Source organism: Gymnoscopelus microlampas (genome assembly GCF_963454915.1).
Source record: "Gymnoscopelus microlampas genome assembly, chromosome: 2".
NCBI classification, from domain to species: domain Eukaryota; kingdom Metazoa; phylum Chordata; class Actinopteri; order Myctophiformes; family Myctophidae; genus Gymnoscopelus; species Gymnoscopelus microlampas.
In genome coordinates this window covers 13,983,993-14,003,084 of record NC_139939.1, presented here as the reverse complement: position 1 = coordinate 14,003,084, position 19,092 = coordinate 13,983,993, and the positions used below count along the sequence as shown (strand labels likewise).

Genomic DNA, 19,092 nt, shown 5'->3' with positions numbered 1-19,092 from the left:
TTTTTTTGTCTCATGGCAAGATACTTACCACTCATGTCTGCTTTGAAGTTTTTACAGTTTTTCTCACTTTCTGAGAGAGAGAGAGAGAGAGAGAGAGAGAGAGAGAGAGAGAGAGAGAGAGAGAGAGAGAAACAAACAGACAGACAGACAGACAGACAGACAGACAGACAGACAGACAGAAAATTGAGGTTTTATAAATCTGCATATGAAGACAGATGCTTTAAACTCCACTCCATCAATTCCAAATACAATGCGCTCAATGTAATATAACATGCACACAATTAAGTTAATTTGTGGCCTCAATATAAGGTTTTATAAGAGCCAGCAAAAACAGACAAACAGATTATTCATTCCATCTGCCACCCAACCCCAGCAGAGCGCAATATAGACCATTCATTCCAGAAACCAACAGCATCCTTGTTTTTCTATGGATATAAACTATTTCATTATAGGAAGCGATTGTTTTATTTAGGGGATATATATGAAATGAGATGTGTGCGTCTTTACGCACATTGGTTAAGACGTACAGTAGGACTAGTAGCTGCGTGTTGGCCTACATGTACCGTACACGCAAGGGTGAAATGCATCCCTAACTGTGCTGCCATGCAAAGTGTCACTCTGTGCTATTTAAATTTGCACGTGGCATAACATTCATTCATGGCAAAAAACTTCAAATTCACAAACACCAGCACTAGGCTATTAATAGCCACATGGTGGTATATACCTGAAGCGCTTTTATAGACCCATACATTCCAGTGATCGCAACAGTTATTGTCCAACTAAATGGGAATCTGTATATTTCATTTTCATGTAACATGTCATGTGTGTACAGTACAAGAGCTTTCAGCCTGCAGTGCCCAAGCGCACCTGGTCAGCACCATGTGGCCTGTAAGGCCATGGGCCGTGCGCAACATGGCCCATGGCAATTAAAACTCACACAATAGGTGGACGATATGTCAATTGATGAAGAACCAGACATTATAAAAGGGAATACAATATGTAATTGCAATGTATGTTTTATACACAAATTAATACAACAGATAGGCTATTATTTTGCCGTTCTGATGTAGTGAGCATTTAACTCATAGCTATCAATTTGGCCAAGGCGCAACTACTGTAGTCCTTCATCTTAACCAATGTGCGTAAAGACGCACACATCTCATTCAACAATAGATATCCCTAAATATACCCTAAATATAAAAATAGCAACAATTAAATAGTTTATATACAAGCAAGGATGTTGTTGGTTTCTGGAATGAATGGTATTGCGCTCAGCGGCAGATGGAATGAATCATCTGTCTGTCTGTTTTGAGAATCGTGTGAATGTTTAGTAAAACTTTTTTTTTATATCAATGGCTGCCCCGGGCTCCTTAAATGTCTGTGAAAATATTAAATTGTCATTTAATTTAGACACAACTGTGACAGTAACTTCTGTGATGAATTAGTCAAATTATTAGCTGGATATTATTTTGTGACAAATAAAGATATAAGATTAATACTAATACCAATAAAGTCCAATACCATATTTTGCCAACAGTTTCACAGCTTGATTTTGAGTTACAAAATGCAATGTCAGCTGCTGACCACTGAATGAATGCTGGCATTAACGTCAATTAAAGAGGTTAAGTCACACTTTCCCATCTACTTGTCCCTAAAAGAGAAGCAGTCAGTGTCTTACCTGCTTCAATCCTTCAAATCCTAATGTAGGTCTGGAGAGACAGAAGATGTATATGAAGCTTCAGCAACAAGGACCAGCTCACTGACACACTCTGGTGTCTACCTGTCAGTTTATAGTTTTCAGTTCCTTTGATGGGGGGGAGCTAGAGATAGATGTTGTTTACAAGAAGTAGGGCCATTTCTTCTAAATGCTGTGAGCTGATAAATTGAAAAATAACTGTAATTGTATGGCATTTGTTCTGTTTTTGCTCCTTCCATCTAAATGGAAATTATTTTGTTTTTTGTTTTGTTTCTTTAAAGAAACAAACAAAACAATGCTATCAGTGCATCAAATCACACAACGCCAGTCTTTAAAGGTTTCTTTCCACAGAGAGACAGATAGCTGAACAGCACCACAAATACAAAGATAGAAGCATTGTGTGTAGTTATTATTATTACATTCACTTATAAAGACATAATCACTGTGTGTGGTTATTATTATTACATTCACTTATAAAGACAGAATCACTGTGTGTGGTTATTATTATTACATTCACTTATAAAGATAGAAGGATATTGCACATTGTGTCACAAATGATGTACATTTACGCATCAAACATGCAAATCCAAAAATCCAACATTTTCCTCTGGTGACAGGGTTAATCACGGATCAAATCATAGGTCTTTATATTCCACTTGACCAAAGCTTTGATTTTTACAATGAGCAACAAAAAAATCATGCAAACAAATAGAGATCATAATGATGAATGAATTATTGTGATTGCAGTATTAAGTGAAATTATTAGGATTATTATTTTATCCAAGTAGTAATCTAGGTTACTACTTGGGTTACACGTTTGTCAGGACACAGCACACAGTGACAATCTTGTCTGTAAAATATCGTTAGTCCATTGTCTTCTTTTTTATTGTATTATTGTCATATTAAGCAACGTGGTGGCACTTGGTGAAACAACAACCTCTTCTAAGTGGCATGCCTGGCAGGACAGGCATGTTCATGGAGTATTTTTGTTTGTTTGTTTGTTTGTTTGTTTATGTATCCATTATAACCAGAACCATAGAGGTACTTTATAACGGAAACTTAAAATAGCTGATCTACAAAAAAAGTAGCTAATCTACAAGATCTCACACCTGATATAGAAGAAAATAGCTGATCTGCAAGCTCAAATCGTGTTGCAATGCGATGCGTTGTACTATATTGTAGTTCAACAAGTTTTGTTAGTTTGGAACATATTTGAAAGTAGGCCTACAAGTGCTGAGTTCTGAGTTCCCACCTGAGAAGGACCCAAATTAGATTCTGAGAACCTTATCTGAGACCCAGCCGTAACGTATGGAAAATACAGAACCTGTGAAATATGTTTCACAACACGGTTTGCCTATAGTTCTTGTAGTCGGAAAGAGACACAATACTATATTATTGAAGCTACCTTGCCAAACAGAAACCACTGAACTTCTCCTCCTGTCCTCAAATAACACTGTCCTCTGCAAAGCCAACAATATATATAACAACTATAGAACATTATAATAAGAAATAACTCACCCACCCTTGGGGGGGGGGGGGGGGGGGGGGGGGGGGCAGAAGACTAGTGTGGGAATTATGCCATGGTATAAACTAGTCTTCTGAATCTATACCCTGGAGTGCACCGCCATCTTTTGGCCAGTGTGTCATGCTACAGGTATACGAGTCCATAGTATACGAGTCCATAGAATAGCTATTTCACTGCCTTCAGTGCCCCCCCCCCATAAGAATATTAATAGTTTTGATTGATTGATTGAATACTTAATTGGTACCAGCACATGGTGCAGTCTAAAAAGGTAATACAAAAAAATTGTTTCCATTGTGGTCCTATGTATTCAATTCATCAACATAGCATAACAAATTTACAATAACAATGTCATCATGAAATTTACATTTACCTCCTCTTTTGGTCTCCTAATGTTTTTATAAATGTATCTCTCCCTCTCTCTCTCTCTCTCTCTCTCTCTCTCTCTCTCTCTCTCTCTCTCTCTCTCTGTGTGTGTGTGTGTGTGTGTGTGTGTGTGTGTGTGTGTGTGTGTGTGTGTGTGTGTGTGTGTGTGTGTGTGTGTGTGTGTGTGTGTGTGTCTCTCTCTCTCTCTCTCTCTCTCTCTCTCTCTCTCTCTCTCTCTCTCTCTCTCTCTCTCTCTCTCTCTCTCTACCCACCTCTCTCTCTGTGGGCAGTAAGGTGCACATATGGGTGGACACTCGACGGAAGCGCACCCTGCTGCTGGAAGTAGCCTATAGCCTAACATCATTACATGGATTATTGTGTGAGCTGCTACAAATATCGAGGAGCACATCTCCGATGTGGTGAGTGCGTTCATAACGTTGTTTTGAATGCTGCCGTTGTGGGATAGCTTTTTGCTGAATCAATGGGTGTTGCCTGACTTGCCTCCCGATATATTATGGTTGTGTGTGTGTGTGTGTGTGTGTGTGTGTGTGTGTGTGTGTGTGTGTGTGTGTGTGTGTGTGTGTCTGCATCACCGTGGGCTCTCCTCACCGCACAATCACTTAATATCAACACAACACTAACACACAACACAACGAATTTGCCGATAGGATAGCTGTCCATGGTGGAAAAAGTACTCTCACTTTTGTAAACGTTTATACTGCAATCAATGTAGAAATACTCTGTTACATTTTTTTTAAAGTAGAAACTAGGCTATCATTATATTCAGACTGTCCCATTTCACAAGTTTTCAAATGTATGAAATGTATTTTGAAAATAGACGATCTAGACGAAAGTACAATATTTGCCTCTGAGATGTATAGTGGAAGTAAAATGATTGGAAATTGGACATACTCAACTCAAGTAAAGTAAAAAAACAAACAAAAAAAAACAAGAAATAATGAATGTGCTTTTATTTACCGAGGGAAATACCATCTCATTTCGCTCACTCACACATTAGGATTTTGCTATAAGTGTGAGGCACGTCCCCCTGGCTGGGGAGATGCAACTGCATTGCAGGGGAGGTGTGTAGTGTTCATTTAACTGTACAAGACTACCAGTGCTGGGCAAAGAATATATAGGCCTATATAGCTTACTCAAGAAAATAGCAGATCTACAAGCTCACAGTGCATGGCACTGAGCTTGCAATGGGGCTTAAGTGGTTCATTCCTAATATATTTTTGTAAGTTTGGATCCCTTCCTGGAAATGTAGTTAAAGTAAAAAATAATAAAAACAAAAAAAAAAACTCTCAAACTGTAAGTGCAGTACTCTGTATTTAGTTACTGTCTACCACTAAAGATTACAAATGGCCAATTTCTTAGTTTCCATCACTATTTTACTGCCAACCTTCTTCGACCCAAAACCCTACGTTTTGATCCAAATAGTTTAAGTGTCATAACGGCAGAAATTCATTACTTAATATTGAGTACTGTATAGTGTATATGTGGAAATGTAAGTGTCCTATTTTGCCTTGACTCATGAATGTACAAAGTAGGCTATTTATTAATAACTATGTTGAAATTCACACATATACACATATACATTCTTGATAAGTGCTTTCATTGGCGCCAGTTCAGCAAAACCTCATGTGGCAAGGTCACCTGACAACAACAATGACCAGGATACAATAATTTATCACATGCTATTACAGTACAACAGTCTGACATCATCATTAAATAGAATTCTCCAAGACACGTATGCAAATAGTCATTGGTGGCCAAAACATCTTGCAAATAACACAACAAACGGTGTGTGTAACATAAATTACATCTCAATTGTAAATATTTAAAACCTTTACAGTTAAACTCTAGAGGTGTGCATACTGTACATGTACATCACTTGAGACAACGTAAGCTTTCAAATACAGTCTCACCCTCTACAATGATGGTTCTGTAGGCTTCTCTTCTCTGGCATGTGCCATTCAGCACCATGGACAGCGTCATGGTCAGAGTACTTTGCGGAAAACTAAATAAAACAAAATAACATTGACCAGGGAGCCAAGGTGAGGAACTGTCCAGTTGCAACAACAGTGCGAGTGGTTAATCAAGTCTTCTAAATAAAAAAAATAGAAAAAAGCATATGGTCTGTGAAAAAGTAGTATTGTCAATTGCCAGGCAATACTTGTTTGAAAACTAGTGTTGCCAATACTTTCAACACTGATGGAGGCGGCCACGGTCAATTTGTTTCGTTTTCAATATTTTCAGTTAAATGCCAGGACTAGTCTCTCAAGAGTTATTTTTTTTCTCAAGGTAATTACAAGGGTGGGGGCTGTTGTAAGCTTGAGATCAATCAATGCAAAGATCAGTGTGTAAGATCAATACCAGGCTTTCAGGGGAGCTTACTTTTTGCATGTCTCAGTACGAGCGTCTGGTAATGAAACATCCTTGATGTACATGCTCTGCTGTGTGTCAGCACATGTGTACCTCAATGACAAAAAAACAAACATCACCTGTAAGACATGGTCAAATACAAGAGAACACAATCATTTCAGCACAAATAAGAAACGTCCACGTCTAATGTAAACACAACACAGCAATTAAAGATGAGTAATGTACTCATGAACTAAAATAAACCATTTAATAAACCTACAACATAAGGTGATGTTATACAGTCATTACTGTAACATAATTTACAGCTACATAAAACAATATGCACATACATAGCATAATAGTGGCAAAAACAATGACCAGTGACTAGAACTGATGTGTTTTTAAGAGGAGCCGTGACTCCCACATGGTTCACACTCTGCAGATCATATTGATGATTCACTGTCATACATACTTCATACAAAAAACAACAACAACTCAATCTCAGCCTGGTTTGAAGCTCATTATGCAACAATTGGCCCACATTCAACACTGACTCTCCTCTCTGTGTCTGTCGTCTCTGTCTCTCACACTCTCTCTCTCCTTTTCTATGTCTGTATCTCTCTCTGTCTCTCTTGTCTCTCTCTCTCTCTCTCTCTCTCTCTCTCTCTCTCTCTCTCTCTCTCTCTCTCTCTCTCTCTCTCTCTCTCTCCTCCAGGAGGTCGATGATGACATCAACGAGGCGTTGTCTGGCATTTCCCGCTTCCTAGCCACATTGCCATGGCAACAGGACGAAAGGGTAGGTATTGCAGTGTGTGTGTGTGTGTGTGTGTGTGTGTGTGTGTGTGTGTGTGTGTGTGTGTGTGTGTGTGTGTGTGTGTGTGTGTGTGTGTGTGTGTGTGTGTGTGTGTGTGTGTGTGTGTGTGTGTGTGTGTGTGTCTATACTTGTGAGAGCCAAATGTCCCCACAAGTAGAGGAATTTCAGAAATAGACATTGTTAGGAGCATCTTCCTGGTCCTCACAAATTGTTTCATAATCTTTTATTTTGAAAAAAAAGTTTTCAGAGTTAGGCTTACAATTAGGAAAAGTTAAATTGTTTTTAAAATGTAATACATATTGAACCAATGGGAAGTATTAACAAAAGGTTGTGATTTTTCTTCTCCATTTCCTGAAAATTAACGTTTTTGCAAGATGGCGACGATATGGTACCACCATCATTATAAACGGAAATGGTCAAACGTATAAAAAATGAATAAAGAGCTGATCTACAAGCTCACAGAGCTTGAGTCAGCTATTTTCACTACTTCACTGTCATACAACAGTGCCCCTAGTATAAAATAGGACATTAATTTACGAAAAAACATATGGTGATACAAGGTGTGTGTGTGTGTGTGTGTGTGTGTGCGTGCGTGCGTGCGTGCGTGCGTGCGTGCGTGCGTGCGTGCGTGCGTGCGTGCGTGCGTGCGTGCGTGCGTGCGTGCGTGCGTGCGTGCGTGCGTTTTCTGCCGGATTAGGTTCCACCTCCAAAGGCACCGTGCATTTCCCTGATGATGACGTGCCACCCGGCTCTCCGACACGCCGCGACGACCAGTCCAACCAATCCATCATCGCCATCTCAGAGAAAGATGGCACCTACCTGGTTAAGGTACGTCTGTCGACCCACCAGGGCTTTCCCCTTTGTAGCGATCAATGCTTAAACCTGGGTCTGAGGTAGGCCTGGGTAATATTGAACAGACCAAGTCGCCTATGTGATATTTTATTGAGAGTGCTCTGATTCTCTTTGACATTATCCCTCAGTGTCTTCTCCTTCAAATTCACAGGTCTAACATTAAACACAGGCTTTGAAGGCACTCGCTGAACAGAGTCATTAAAGTGACAATGAAACCCGTTTGCCGATTTTGTAGTTTGTTTTCCTGTACAGGTTAAATAGCTTGCAGTTGTGTAAAAACATGGCAGGCTGACCTTATACAGTAGTACACCGCGATGTAAGAAACACAGCTGCAAGGGTGCTCGGGTGGGGCAGTGGTAAAGTTCAGTACCTGCCCAGTGCCCACCGAATCCACCGTGGTGCTGCCAGCTTTGTGAAGCATCTATGTCAGCCGGTATTTCAACCGGTGGTCCGGGGACCACCAGTATCAATGTTGTGATCAAACATAATTGTCCTGAACCCAGCTGGTCTGAGGTGAGGGGAAAGCCGTCACAGAAATAGATGCTGAGACAGAGAGGCAGTCCAACACGCTCTCAGCTCCAATGCGGATGAATAATGTTACATCCATCTATTTATACCCCACAGACGTGGACACGTGCGCACACACACACGCACACACACACACACACACGTCAACACGCACACATGCACGCGCACACACTCTGTCTCTAGCTCCCTCGTCTCCGTGCCTCCTTTTAACGCTCTCCCTCTCCTTCTGTTTCTCCAGGCTGGCTTCTTGAGGAGCCACCACCTTTACCAGATTATGTTCACCGTCCCTGATGTCCCCACGCTGGGCAGAGAGCTGTGCTCGCTCCCCTCCTCCAATCCCAGCAGTCTCAAGGTCAACCGCATCACCTCCACGCTGGACGGTAAAAGGCAGCGCACGTCGCCCAGTGTGTTTGGCCATTTAGCTAGTCTGACCTTAAGCCCTTAAACCCTATACTTCATTGACCGGAGGCCCTATAGGGCTACATGCTAGGCCCCGCTCCTTTTTGACCCTCTATACCAAATCTCTTTGCTGAAAATAGTTGTGTCGCAACACTTGTAGACCTGCTATTTATGGCAAATGTTCACCACAAAATAGGGATACTAGGGTTAATTTGGTTAAAGACATTGTGCCACAATACTGTACAATGTTATAGAGGATGTGGTTAAAAAGTGAGAGAATGTTTGCTTTGATCTTGGTTGTTTTCCCATATTCTCTCTGGCCATCAAGCTCAACATAGTGGTCACATATAGACAGGTTTTAGCCGTCTTCTTAGGCTCATTATCGTCATCAGACTTTCACCAGCATCCCAGGAGACCACCCATCAATACTAGCTGCTCCTATTACATGCACACGCATGCACACACAGAAGCCTACATTATATGCACGCACACACACGCGCACGCACACACACATATACGGGAGTATAGTAGATGCATGCACACATGTGTATGTGTGCATAAGTATGCAAAATTATGAAAATGGAGTTAGCTGGTTCGTCCTGGACACTGACGATATACTGTACACATAAATTACCTCTGGTGAGTACAGATTCCTGTAGAACTGCAGGTTTTCCAGTGACTCCCTAAGTATAGATTTCTGGTGAGGTCGCCACAGGGACGCCAGGTTGAAAGGTTCCATTCTCTTGTCAATAAATAATTTAAACTGTAAGAGGTTTGCTCTTTTACCAGAGCATTCAATATATGCACACACAGGGTCACACGCCTCCATTTTATCCTCTTCATTTCATTCCTCTCGTGTCCTCTCCCCCTAATCCTTCGTTCTATCTCGTGACCGTCCCTCTCTGCCCCTCCTTTCACTTCTAAGTGCTTTATTGACACTGACATCGACACGTTAACCCATTAAAGCCGGGAACGCATCTCTGTCATTTTAGATTTCTTTGGCTATTCAAAAATAGCAGATCTATAAGCTCATAACGCGGCACGAGTTCTTATTTATTGGTATCAGAATGAAAAGTAATTCCAGGCTTCTGTTGTACTTCCAGTGCAGGGCAGCAGGAGATGTCTTACCTCCATTATGAGATCAAGGGTCACCTTAGCCTTATTCTTATAGCTTCACAGACAGAATCAGAGGTGACATTGCTGGCAATGGTGAGGAAGAATATGTACTGTACCCAAACAATATGCGTTCATATCTACGTATATTCTTCTGTAAGTGATATTCTTCCCAAATGACACCCACACGTGTACATTTACATTAGATATTAATGCACAAGTAACACTTTGAATCCTCAGCTGTGAGAATTCAAATATCAGTGGGGAATGTGTAGTTCTTGTAGATAAAGGAGATGTACACACACATTACATGGTTATTACTGTGTGTGTGTGTGTGTGTGTGTGTGTGTGTGTGTGTGTGTGTGTGTGTGTGTGTGTGTGTGTGTGTGTGTGTGTGTGTGTGTGTGTGTGTGTGTGTGTGTGTGTGTGTGTGTGTGTGTGTGTGTGTGTGTGTGTGTGTGTGTGTGTGTGTAGCCAGCTAATAGAGAGTGGTTTGTTTTTCTCTCTGTCTTCAGGAGGGTTGAAGGTGTCGTGTGAGTACAGGACTCACCAGGAGGGGGTGCTACAAGAAGAAATCACTCTGGTGACCAGAGGAAAAAGAGACAGCAGTCTGAGAGTCAGACTACAGGCCAGAGTCATGGGTAGGTACTAGCACACACACACACACACACACACACACACACACACACACACACACACACACACACACACACACACACACACACACACACACACACACACACACACACACACACACACACACACACACACACACACACACACACACACACACACACACACACACACACACACACACACACTAACCCTAACCCTAACCCTAGTCCTAACCTCACACTAATAGACAGTAGTTTGTCAGACTACTGGGATGCCGTAAAAAATGGGAGGATGGAATTATGAATTATTCTTGGAGAGCTATATTTGTTGTTGAGTCTCTTGTCTAACTTGTCAGCTGAAATGTATGAAAACCCTTTGTTTGCATCAGGATGTTCCCATGAGTTGAATGAACCCTAAAGACTGTCAAAGGACATTTATATGAACATATAATGTCGTCTACCTTTTCATCGTTCAAACAAAAAGGAAATGTGATTTTCAAAGAGTGGGTCATGGGTCATAGCAGGGGGCCAGGTCAGTGGCCAGAATATACTTTTATGTAAGCAAAAGTACTTTATTAAACTAAAAGTACCTCGAAATTTTACTTAAAGGATTTTCAACATATCTTTATATAATTGGTCCTCACTAATGCTTATTGTAATATGGTACCATTTTTGTCTACACACTCTCTATTTCACTCTTGCTTTCTATTGCTTGAAAGTTAGCATGCTATAATGGAAGCAAATGTTCTTGCGTTAATAAAAATCTTTTTTTTTTTTTTATCTTCTCTGAAATAAAAAAACGATGATGTCCCTGGTAGGCGGGTTTCTGAAGTTTCCACAGACAGAGTAGATTTTTCTTTTACCATTTTATAATGAACATTAGTGAAAACCAATGACATGGTCGTCCTTTAAGGACAGTGCTTTAAATGCCTCCCCCCCACTGCTCTCAGTGTCAAAGTCAGACAGACACATTCAGACTGTGTTTTGACTATTATTTTCTCTCTCTCTCTCCTGTTGACTTTGCGTTCAGACCCTCACCATGGAACCCCCATGCTGCTGGAGGGGGTGAGGTGCCTGGGGGGTGACAAGAAGAAGACCCAGTCCAAACACAGCAGTGACACTAAGAGGATATGACACATGTCATAGCAATCTTTGTGGTTCTGAAACCTTTTCTGAAATCAGGGCCCACTTGGAAATCTTGAAAAGTGTGTGCGGCCCAGCCATCTGACCACTTGAGTGGTCAGATGGGTGGGCCGTGCGCATTTTTCAGAGCAGGTTTACATTTTTAATCGATCAATCGATTGCGTTCCGGCTCGGATCAGTGGAACTAACGTAGTATGCTTTTAAGTTCCTATTTATTGGCATCACGGATTCTCACCTGCAGGTTGAGAATCGCTGAATGTCACCTTTGGAAGCCAAAGAAGAGTAAAGGGACGGCAACGACAGCTTGATAAACAGGAGAATGACCTGAACTGTTTGTTTGTTTGTTTTTTTACGATGGTAGAATTTGTATAATTTATTTTTATGTGATTTTTAACCACCGTAACATTCCCAAAATACTGTAAGTTAATACTCATCTAATACTTTAGATCCTGTAAAAGTATCTGAATAATCATAAGTACTTGACATTATGTATCTCCTTTATCTACAAGAACTACCCATTGTTACTTGTCCATTAATATTTAATGTAAATGTACACGTGTGGATGTAATTTGGAGACCCGCACAAGCTGCTGTAATCATCTACAATGCTTTAAAATAACACAAGATATACCTTGTCCCATAAAACAACTGTATGTGCAGAAAAACACATCTTTCTTCTTACAGTAAGAAAATATTTTAGCTCCCTGATTTCATGTATCATTTTGTGATGGCAGGAATATCCCCATGTCACCACCAGCCAAAATACAACAAAAACACAATCTCCAAAGTTATTTAACAAAAAAAATCAAATAAAAAGCATTGCTGCTAGTGGATCCGCAAATTAGTCTGATCAAGTGAACATAGCTGATGAGATTCATTAGCAAAGACCCTCAACCTGCCACAGATGGTCAACTCCATGGCTGGTGAAGCCCCCTGTCACTGTATGTGTGTCGTTGAAGAACAATAAGAATACTTTTTCCTGTGTGAAGCTTGACTATTACCATTGCAGATTCCTAGGAATGTGGCTAGATTCACAAATTCAAAAAGCTTCAACGGTTTAAATGTCTGAAAATATTTTAGCATTTTAACAGTTACTAATAATACGGAAATATATTAAAAGTTACGATCCATTTACAGTATATAGGTGATGGTTTACAGAACACAAACATATATTTGTGGATGGAGAATTTTCTTTTTGCATTTAACTTCCCTAATATATCTGTGGATTGTAGTATGTATTAATCTCTTACATTTATTTATACATGATATTATGTACTGTATGAATCATGACACAGATTTGTGGATTGTGGTATTATTTATTTATGTATTTAATTTATATTTATTGTACTTAATATATTTGTGAATTAACCTGCCTTAAAGGACAACTTTGTTTTTTTACAACCAAGGTTTATATTTTAGCTTGTAATTAAAGTAAATAAATGATGAGTGTAATTTTTTTTTCATTTACTGCTTTCTATAGTTTTAGCATTTTTTGCGATATTTTTTACAGTGGGCGGGGGCATTCTGTCCGGTGGCTAAATATGCCTTTTTTACACAATAAAAAAGGTCCTGTGGTCTTTAATGGCCAGATGTGAGTTATTGGGGGCTAGAAGGAGCTACTGTAAATAATAATAAAGAAAACGCCGGGTTAATGTGTTAAAAAAATACATATTTAGCCACCGGACAGAATGCCCCCGCCCACTGTGAAAACACTGTAAAAACAATTGTGAAAATTGCTAAAACTATAGAAAGCAGTACATTTAAATGTTTTAACACTCATCTTTTATTTACTTTAATTACAATCTAAAACATAAACATTGGTTGTAAAAAACCAAAGTTGTCCTTTAAGCAATCAGAATTCAGCTGTGTATTGTAACATCAACATAACCTTGTATTTCAAGTGGGTGATTCTTCAAATTACAGCATAAATCGAGGAATCAACAACTGCCATATAACACAGAAACAAATACAAATGCAAGCTTTATACTCTAGATGTAATAATATTGTGGAAAAATAAAACAATGTTTTATTTTGTTTTAGGTGAAACCAAATCAAATGTGAAAACCTGGCCAAGAAGTTTGAATTCAAGGACAGGTGGTGAATGATACATTTTTTTTTTAAAATAAATTGTTAACTAATTAATGTTAGTCAAAGTCTCAACTTGCTGTTAATTCCAATAATGTACAGTTAGCTGGACACTTTATTTGCTGCTATGTCAACTCTTGTGATAATCAGAGGGCTACCTTGTATTAGTTACTGCATTAGTTACTGTTTTATTTTTGTTATATTACTGTATACAGTATGTGTATGACCTTCCAGACAGAATACATGCATTGATAACTATTACATTGAAACAGTAGTGTTGTCATTCTTTATTGTGATTACTCACAGTAAAATCGTACTCTCCTACTCAGTTAACACTGAGAATATACTGTGTATGAGTACTTAGATGCTGCCAGTGGCATTGCACCACTAAGATTCATTAATGACTATAACTATAAATAGATAAAGAGTGTCCTCTTGGGTATTATGATGGTACTGCACCATGTTTAATCACACTGGAATAGGATGGAGCTGAAGTCCTGCCTTCACTTGTCAAAATAATGTTGATAGTGTTTTGACTGCATACATTTTCTTGACCATCTGCCCATGTGTGTGCAATTGCTAATTTTGGCCTAAGGGTGGCGCTACATGAAAAGCCATTGGGTCACCAAAATCAGTAAGGGCCATCCTCAGGGGAGCATGCATGCACACAGCAGGTTTCATGGTAATCAGCCCTTTAGATTTGGCAAAACTTCAAGATATGTTTGGGAGCAGTGGATGGATGGACCAATGGACCAACCGACTGTATACGTAGTCATTCTTTGACCTCGCCGCTAGCGGCTAAAACTAGTTCAAGTTTGTAATTTTGAAATAGCTGTATTAATTACCCTTGAAGGAGGAATTCTAGTATAACTTATTATTTATTTATTTTCAGAATTGGCTCTGTGTGTGTTCATTTAAAGTATGTGTTAAAGTGAGATTTTGATACCTTTATTGCCAGATGATTGGCAATAATCTCATATCATTACAGTGGTAATACAACCCAGATCAGCATTGTTTTAAGTGTTGTACTGTACATTGTGTTTAGTTTGCAATTATGTGTGCATGTCATGTTCTCTGTGATACTGTATCTCAATATACTAAACACTAAACATTGTAATATGTCTATATCAATAAACTATTCGGTCATAAATAGCTGCCTGTGATGTGAATTACACAAACTGTTGTGTATTGTCATTTTGCAGAGCATTTAACCTATCTCATCAGGTATAACATAGTTGGGAAGTATGGTTGACAGAGTAAAAAAAGAAAGGGATGAGGTCAATCTCAAATCTCAAACATTTGGAGAGCATGATGGCATTATTTGATACAATGGAATGTGTTATTGGCTGTAACATTTAATTTATTTGCGTGCGTATGCTTCATAAATTAGACACACATTCCAAAAAGCTTAGTTTCATGGCAATCTGCCCATTAGATTGTGTGTGCATTTTTTAACTTTGGCCAGAGGGAGGCGCTAGATGATATGCCATTGGGTCAGCAAAATGAGTAATGTGTGACCTCCCTCTCCACAGTAGCTTTGAGCCACAGCAGAGAGTGAGGTCACAGACGAGACGAAGGTACGTTAACTTGAGACATATTGATTTTTGTGGAGAAAATTTAAAAAATGAAAAACAATACAAAAAATATATATATGTATTTTTTTATCCTGAGTAAATGGAGTTTGAAGTTACAATGGGTTTTATAGGAAGGGGGTGTGTCTGAAAATAATTAATATCAAATATATAAATAATGAATCAAGCAACTTAAAAACTGTCCGGGGTGATCACAAAAGCCTGAATAGACGTTAAAATGACCCCAAACATGATGGAAAGTGAAATTTCCCTGTAAGTGCAAAAGAAACCCATCATGAAAGGATATCTTTAAATGTATGTGATCCAATTCACTAAAAACGGATGTCTTTGTCTGCACTCACATCCCTCTTGACTAATTATATAATATTCTTCAAAACAATGTAGCACTGGCCCTTTAAGGAAAGTGCATAAAGAGGGGTGGCAAGGTTTGTGGCCTCCTGTCTAGCCAGAAGCCTGGTTTGAGTGTTTGTGAGAGAGACCTGGAGGCATGAGGGGTACAGACTAATTATCAGTAAGACAATCTGAAACAAATGACAAGGTTTTTATAACTCATTGTAACAATAGTATATGTATAAGAGTTTAGATAGGCTGACAATATTAGGCCTGTTGTTAATTATACTAATATATATCTGTACTTCCAGAAGCCTCCAGGTCCTTTGAGTAGCAGTACTCTGTGGCTGTGCAGGCCTTTAGCAATTGGAGCCATGAGCATACATTGACTATTTGGGTATGTTTGTTATTTTTCTGTATTTTGTCATCTTGCTATAGGAGCCTAATGAATTGATGAATTGTTGGAGGGTTGGTCTAATGTTTTTTTTTTTTTTTTTTTTAGGAGCTGAACTAACATCACTGTTTTTCCCACCATGCCATATATATATATATATATATATATATATATATATATATATATATATATATATATATATATATATATATATATATATATATATATATATATATATATATATATATATATATATATATATATATATATATATATATATATATATATATATATATATATATATATATATATATATATATAACTATTTAGACTGAGTGCAATAGGGTTGACTGAGGACAGAGCTATACTGGGCCATTAATTAGCATTGCATGATTTTGGTTTTGCTTATTTGTAGTTTGTTTTGATTTGCTTATTTGCTGATTTGCTTTTGGTTACTTATTTACTTTATTTTCTTTTGGTTTTGCATTATTTGGATTTGATATGTTTAATTTCTGTATATTTAGTAGGCCCCGAAGCCCTTACCCTTATTGCCCCTTTGCCTGTTGAGTTTAGTCCCCTTTGCAGAACTCTAATACTAACCGCTTTCTTAAGTTCTGTATTTTAACCTGACTATTTTTATACCAACTGTTGAATAAACTTGACACATTTGATACATCAGCCTCTGGTTCTGTTAATTCTGAACCCGTACCTTCCTGGGGAACCTTACCTTGTTCAGTCCTATATATCTATATATATACAGTATATGGTTAATGTGATTCCTCACTCCTATATGTGTGGGTGGCGTAGTCATTGCTTAATATTGCCCTGCTACACAAGGATGGGCCAATATTCAAACCCTGATGTTTGGAGAACATTATGTCAGATCCCAGTGATTCACTGGAATATTCACTGCTTCGTGAAGTATGCTTCATAAATTAGACACACATTCCAAAAAATGTATGGCAATCTTCCCACTAGATTTTGAGATATTGTATGTGCAATTGGAAACTTTGGCCAGAAGGTGGCCCTAGATGACATGCCATTGGGTCAGGAAAATCATGATGTACACAGCAAATTCCATGGCAATACAGCCAACAGTTTTCGAGATTATGTTTGAAGAGTATGTCTGCAGAGAAATGTGTGTGGAAGTTTTGGCATAATGGTGGAAAGGTCACTGGTTCACTCACATGAGTAGAGGTTCTTGACATTTTGGACTGAGGGTTGTGCTAGAGAAAGGGTCATGGGGTTACTCAATTGGTAAGAGTTCATCCTCCATTAGGAGGATGAACTCTTACCAATTGAGTAACATGAATGCACTCAGGAGGCATATGGCAAAAAACAACAAAAAAAAACAACTGGTTTCAAACTGTGTCAACACTTACGTAAGCCTATAGCAGCCATTACACCTCTGACCGTATGGCAGCTGTTTGTTATAACTGCCCACTGTTGTTCTGGGTTGGCTAGTTGTTTATGAGAGGGTCTGTCTGTATGTAAGCTCTATTTGGACGGCATACTTACCAATGTACGAGGTCACCGGCTGCTCGGTGTGCACCCACTCACCCAGGCGAACCTCACGAGTCTCAAGGCCTATAGGCTCGCCTGCCTCATTTTGAAGTGACTTAAAAAGTATAATGTGCTTTTGTTGTAAAACCTTGCACATTAGCAGGACATTGAGTGAACCAAAACGAGCGCTCCTGTCCGAAAGCCATCCTTGTAAAAAAAATCACACCTGTGTGAAGGTAGCGGCGCCTTTGATACATTTTGTCATCAATAAGTGTTATAATGTGTTTATAGCCACGTGTCACGTGAAGCTTGACCAATCACTTTGTTGACGTGTCTGACCAATCAGAACGTTGACGCAAAAGCCAGGTATAGAGGGCTACCGCTCTATACCTAAAGGTATTTAGCGGCGCTAGCCGCAGAGTACAAACTGAGTACAAACTCCCCAACATAATCCCACTCCCCCTTCACGTGAATGGACGTAATTGTTGTTTCCAGTTGTTCTTCTCCACAATGGTAGCACACCTCAGCTCAGGTCATCTACTAAACTGTTATGACATGCTCCTCATAATGACCTGAATTAAACTGTCAGTTTCTCTATTACAATATCTTTGCAAAAGAGAATTATAACTAAATGGGGGGAAACAGTTGTCTCTCAAGACAAGACTGCATGTCAGGAGTTTAAAGCCATGGGTGGGCTGGGGTGGGCCGTGGCCCACCCACATAGAAAGCTGACCCACCCAATCGATAAAAAAAAATAAAAAAGTTGGATTTGTATTTTTCTTTTTATATAATTATGTTTTGATAATAAATCTGTAAAATCAGGCAAAAATTACAATTAAATAACATAACATAACGCTAACCTAACCCTAACCCTATCCCTAAAACTGAAATACAGTAACCAAAAAACGGAAAATAAGTAACAAAATCCTCCCAAAAAAAAACATTTTGTGCATGCGTGCCCACCCGCTCTCGCCTAGGCCCAGCCTATAGCGTTCTGGCTAAGCCACTGCTGCATGTTGACACAATTTGCACATAAAGTCTGTGCAATGGAAGTGCTGAAAAAGCAAAAACTATGACGCATGTCCGCCACCCATAATTTTGTCCTAATGGACATTCTAAAATATATTTTAAAGAGGTTTAAACAGTGACAGCTTTTGTTCACGACTTTCCAGGAGGTGTAGTTACAGACTATATAGCATTCAAGGTTGTGATCTGATGAAGCATGAATCGGACGTTACGCAATCTCAAGGAGAGCAGTTGCAATTGTCCTGTGAATTTCCTCTACAACATTTGGTGATGATGTAAAGACTGTTGTCTAGACACATTAGAGGGGTTCTATGAGATTGTTGTAAAAGAAATATGTTCTTGTGAAAAAAAAGTGAAAGCTCTATATTCTGATTGGGTTGGGATACCACTTTTATCCAATCAGGAGAGAAAACCTCACACAGATATTATCAGCTTAAATTGTATTGTGTTCCCATTCCAATTTTGTCTGCTCAATGTTTGTCTTGCACTTCCCATTTCACTTGATTATCCTGTATACTATGATTCTGATGAATAAAATACTTGTAAGGACATGCTTAACATAATATAAAAAATACGTAAGCAGGCTATTGTCTCTTGTCTTATACAACCCACTGTGGTCTTATCACGTTCATCATTCACTAGCCATTTATTTGTGATGAACCATGCAGCAAAGCAACAACAAAACTGAAATGGTTCTTGTTTCACCAGATACACCAGGTGCACCTCAGCTACTTCACTTATTTGAGACC

The 19,092-nt window shown here is 39.0% G+C and overlaps 2 protein-coding genes across 2 annotated transcripts in view; one reads left to right on the top strand and one right to left on the bottom strand.

The window, feature by feature from the left end:
* Positions 1 to 19,092, bottom strand: part of LOC311053990 (uncharacterized protein) — a gene marked incomplete at its 5' end in the record, with an annotated part of 36,968 nt that overhangs the window by 1,356 nt on the left and 16,520 nt on the right. The window contains 3 exons of the mRNA XM_084069835.1: positions 29 to 70; positions 7,988 to 8,160; positions 8,316 to 8,518. Of these exons, the coding sequence (XP_083925961.1) occupies positions 29 to 70; positions 7,988 to 8,160; positions 8,316 to 8,518 (418 nt within the window). The remainder of the gene's footprint in view (positions 1 to 28; positions 71 to 7,987; positions 8,161 to 8,315; positions 8,519 to 19,092) is intronic.
* LOC311058217 (adipose-secreted signaling protein-like) lies at positions 3,878 to 12,785 on the top strand. Its single transcript, XM_084075582.1, has 6 exons — positions 3,878 to 4,003; positions 6,667 to 6,747; positions 7,463 to 7,593; positions 8,384 to 8,525; positions 10,173 to 10,298; positions 11,302 to 12,785. The coding sequence occupies exons 2-6, from the start codon at positions 6,729 to 6,731 to the stop codon at positions 11,403 to 11,405; spliced, it is 522 nt and encodes a 173-aa protein (XP_083931708.1). The 5' UTR covers positions 3,878 to 4,003; positions 6,667 to 6,728; the 3' UTR covers positions 11,406 to 12,785.

What these genes read in the sequence shown, in the direction of transcription:
- LOC311058217 (XM_084075582.1), top strand. An exon ending in CATCACCTCCACGCTGGACG is followed by an intron (nt 8,526 to 10,172) that starts GTAAAAGGCAGC and finishes CTCTGTCTTCAG; the next exon opens with GAGGGTTGAAGGTGTCGTGT. An exon ending in ACTACAGGCCAGAGTCATGG is followed by an intron (nt 10,299 to 11,301) that starts GTAGGTACTAGC and finishes CTTTGCGTTCAG; the next exon opens with ACCCTCACCATGGAACCCCC.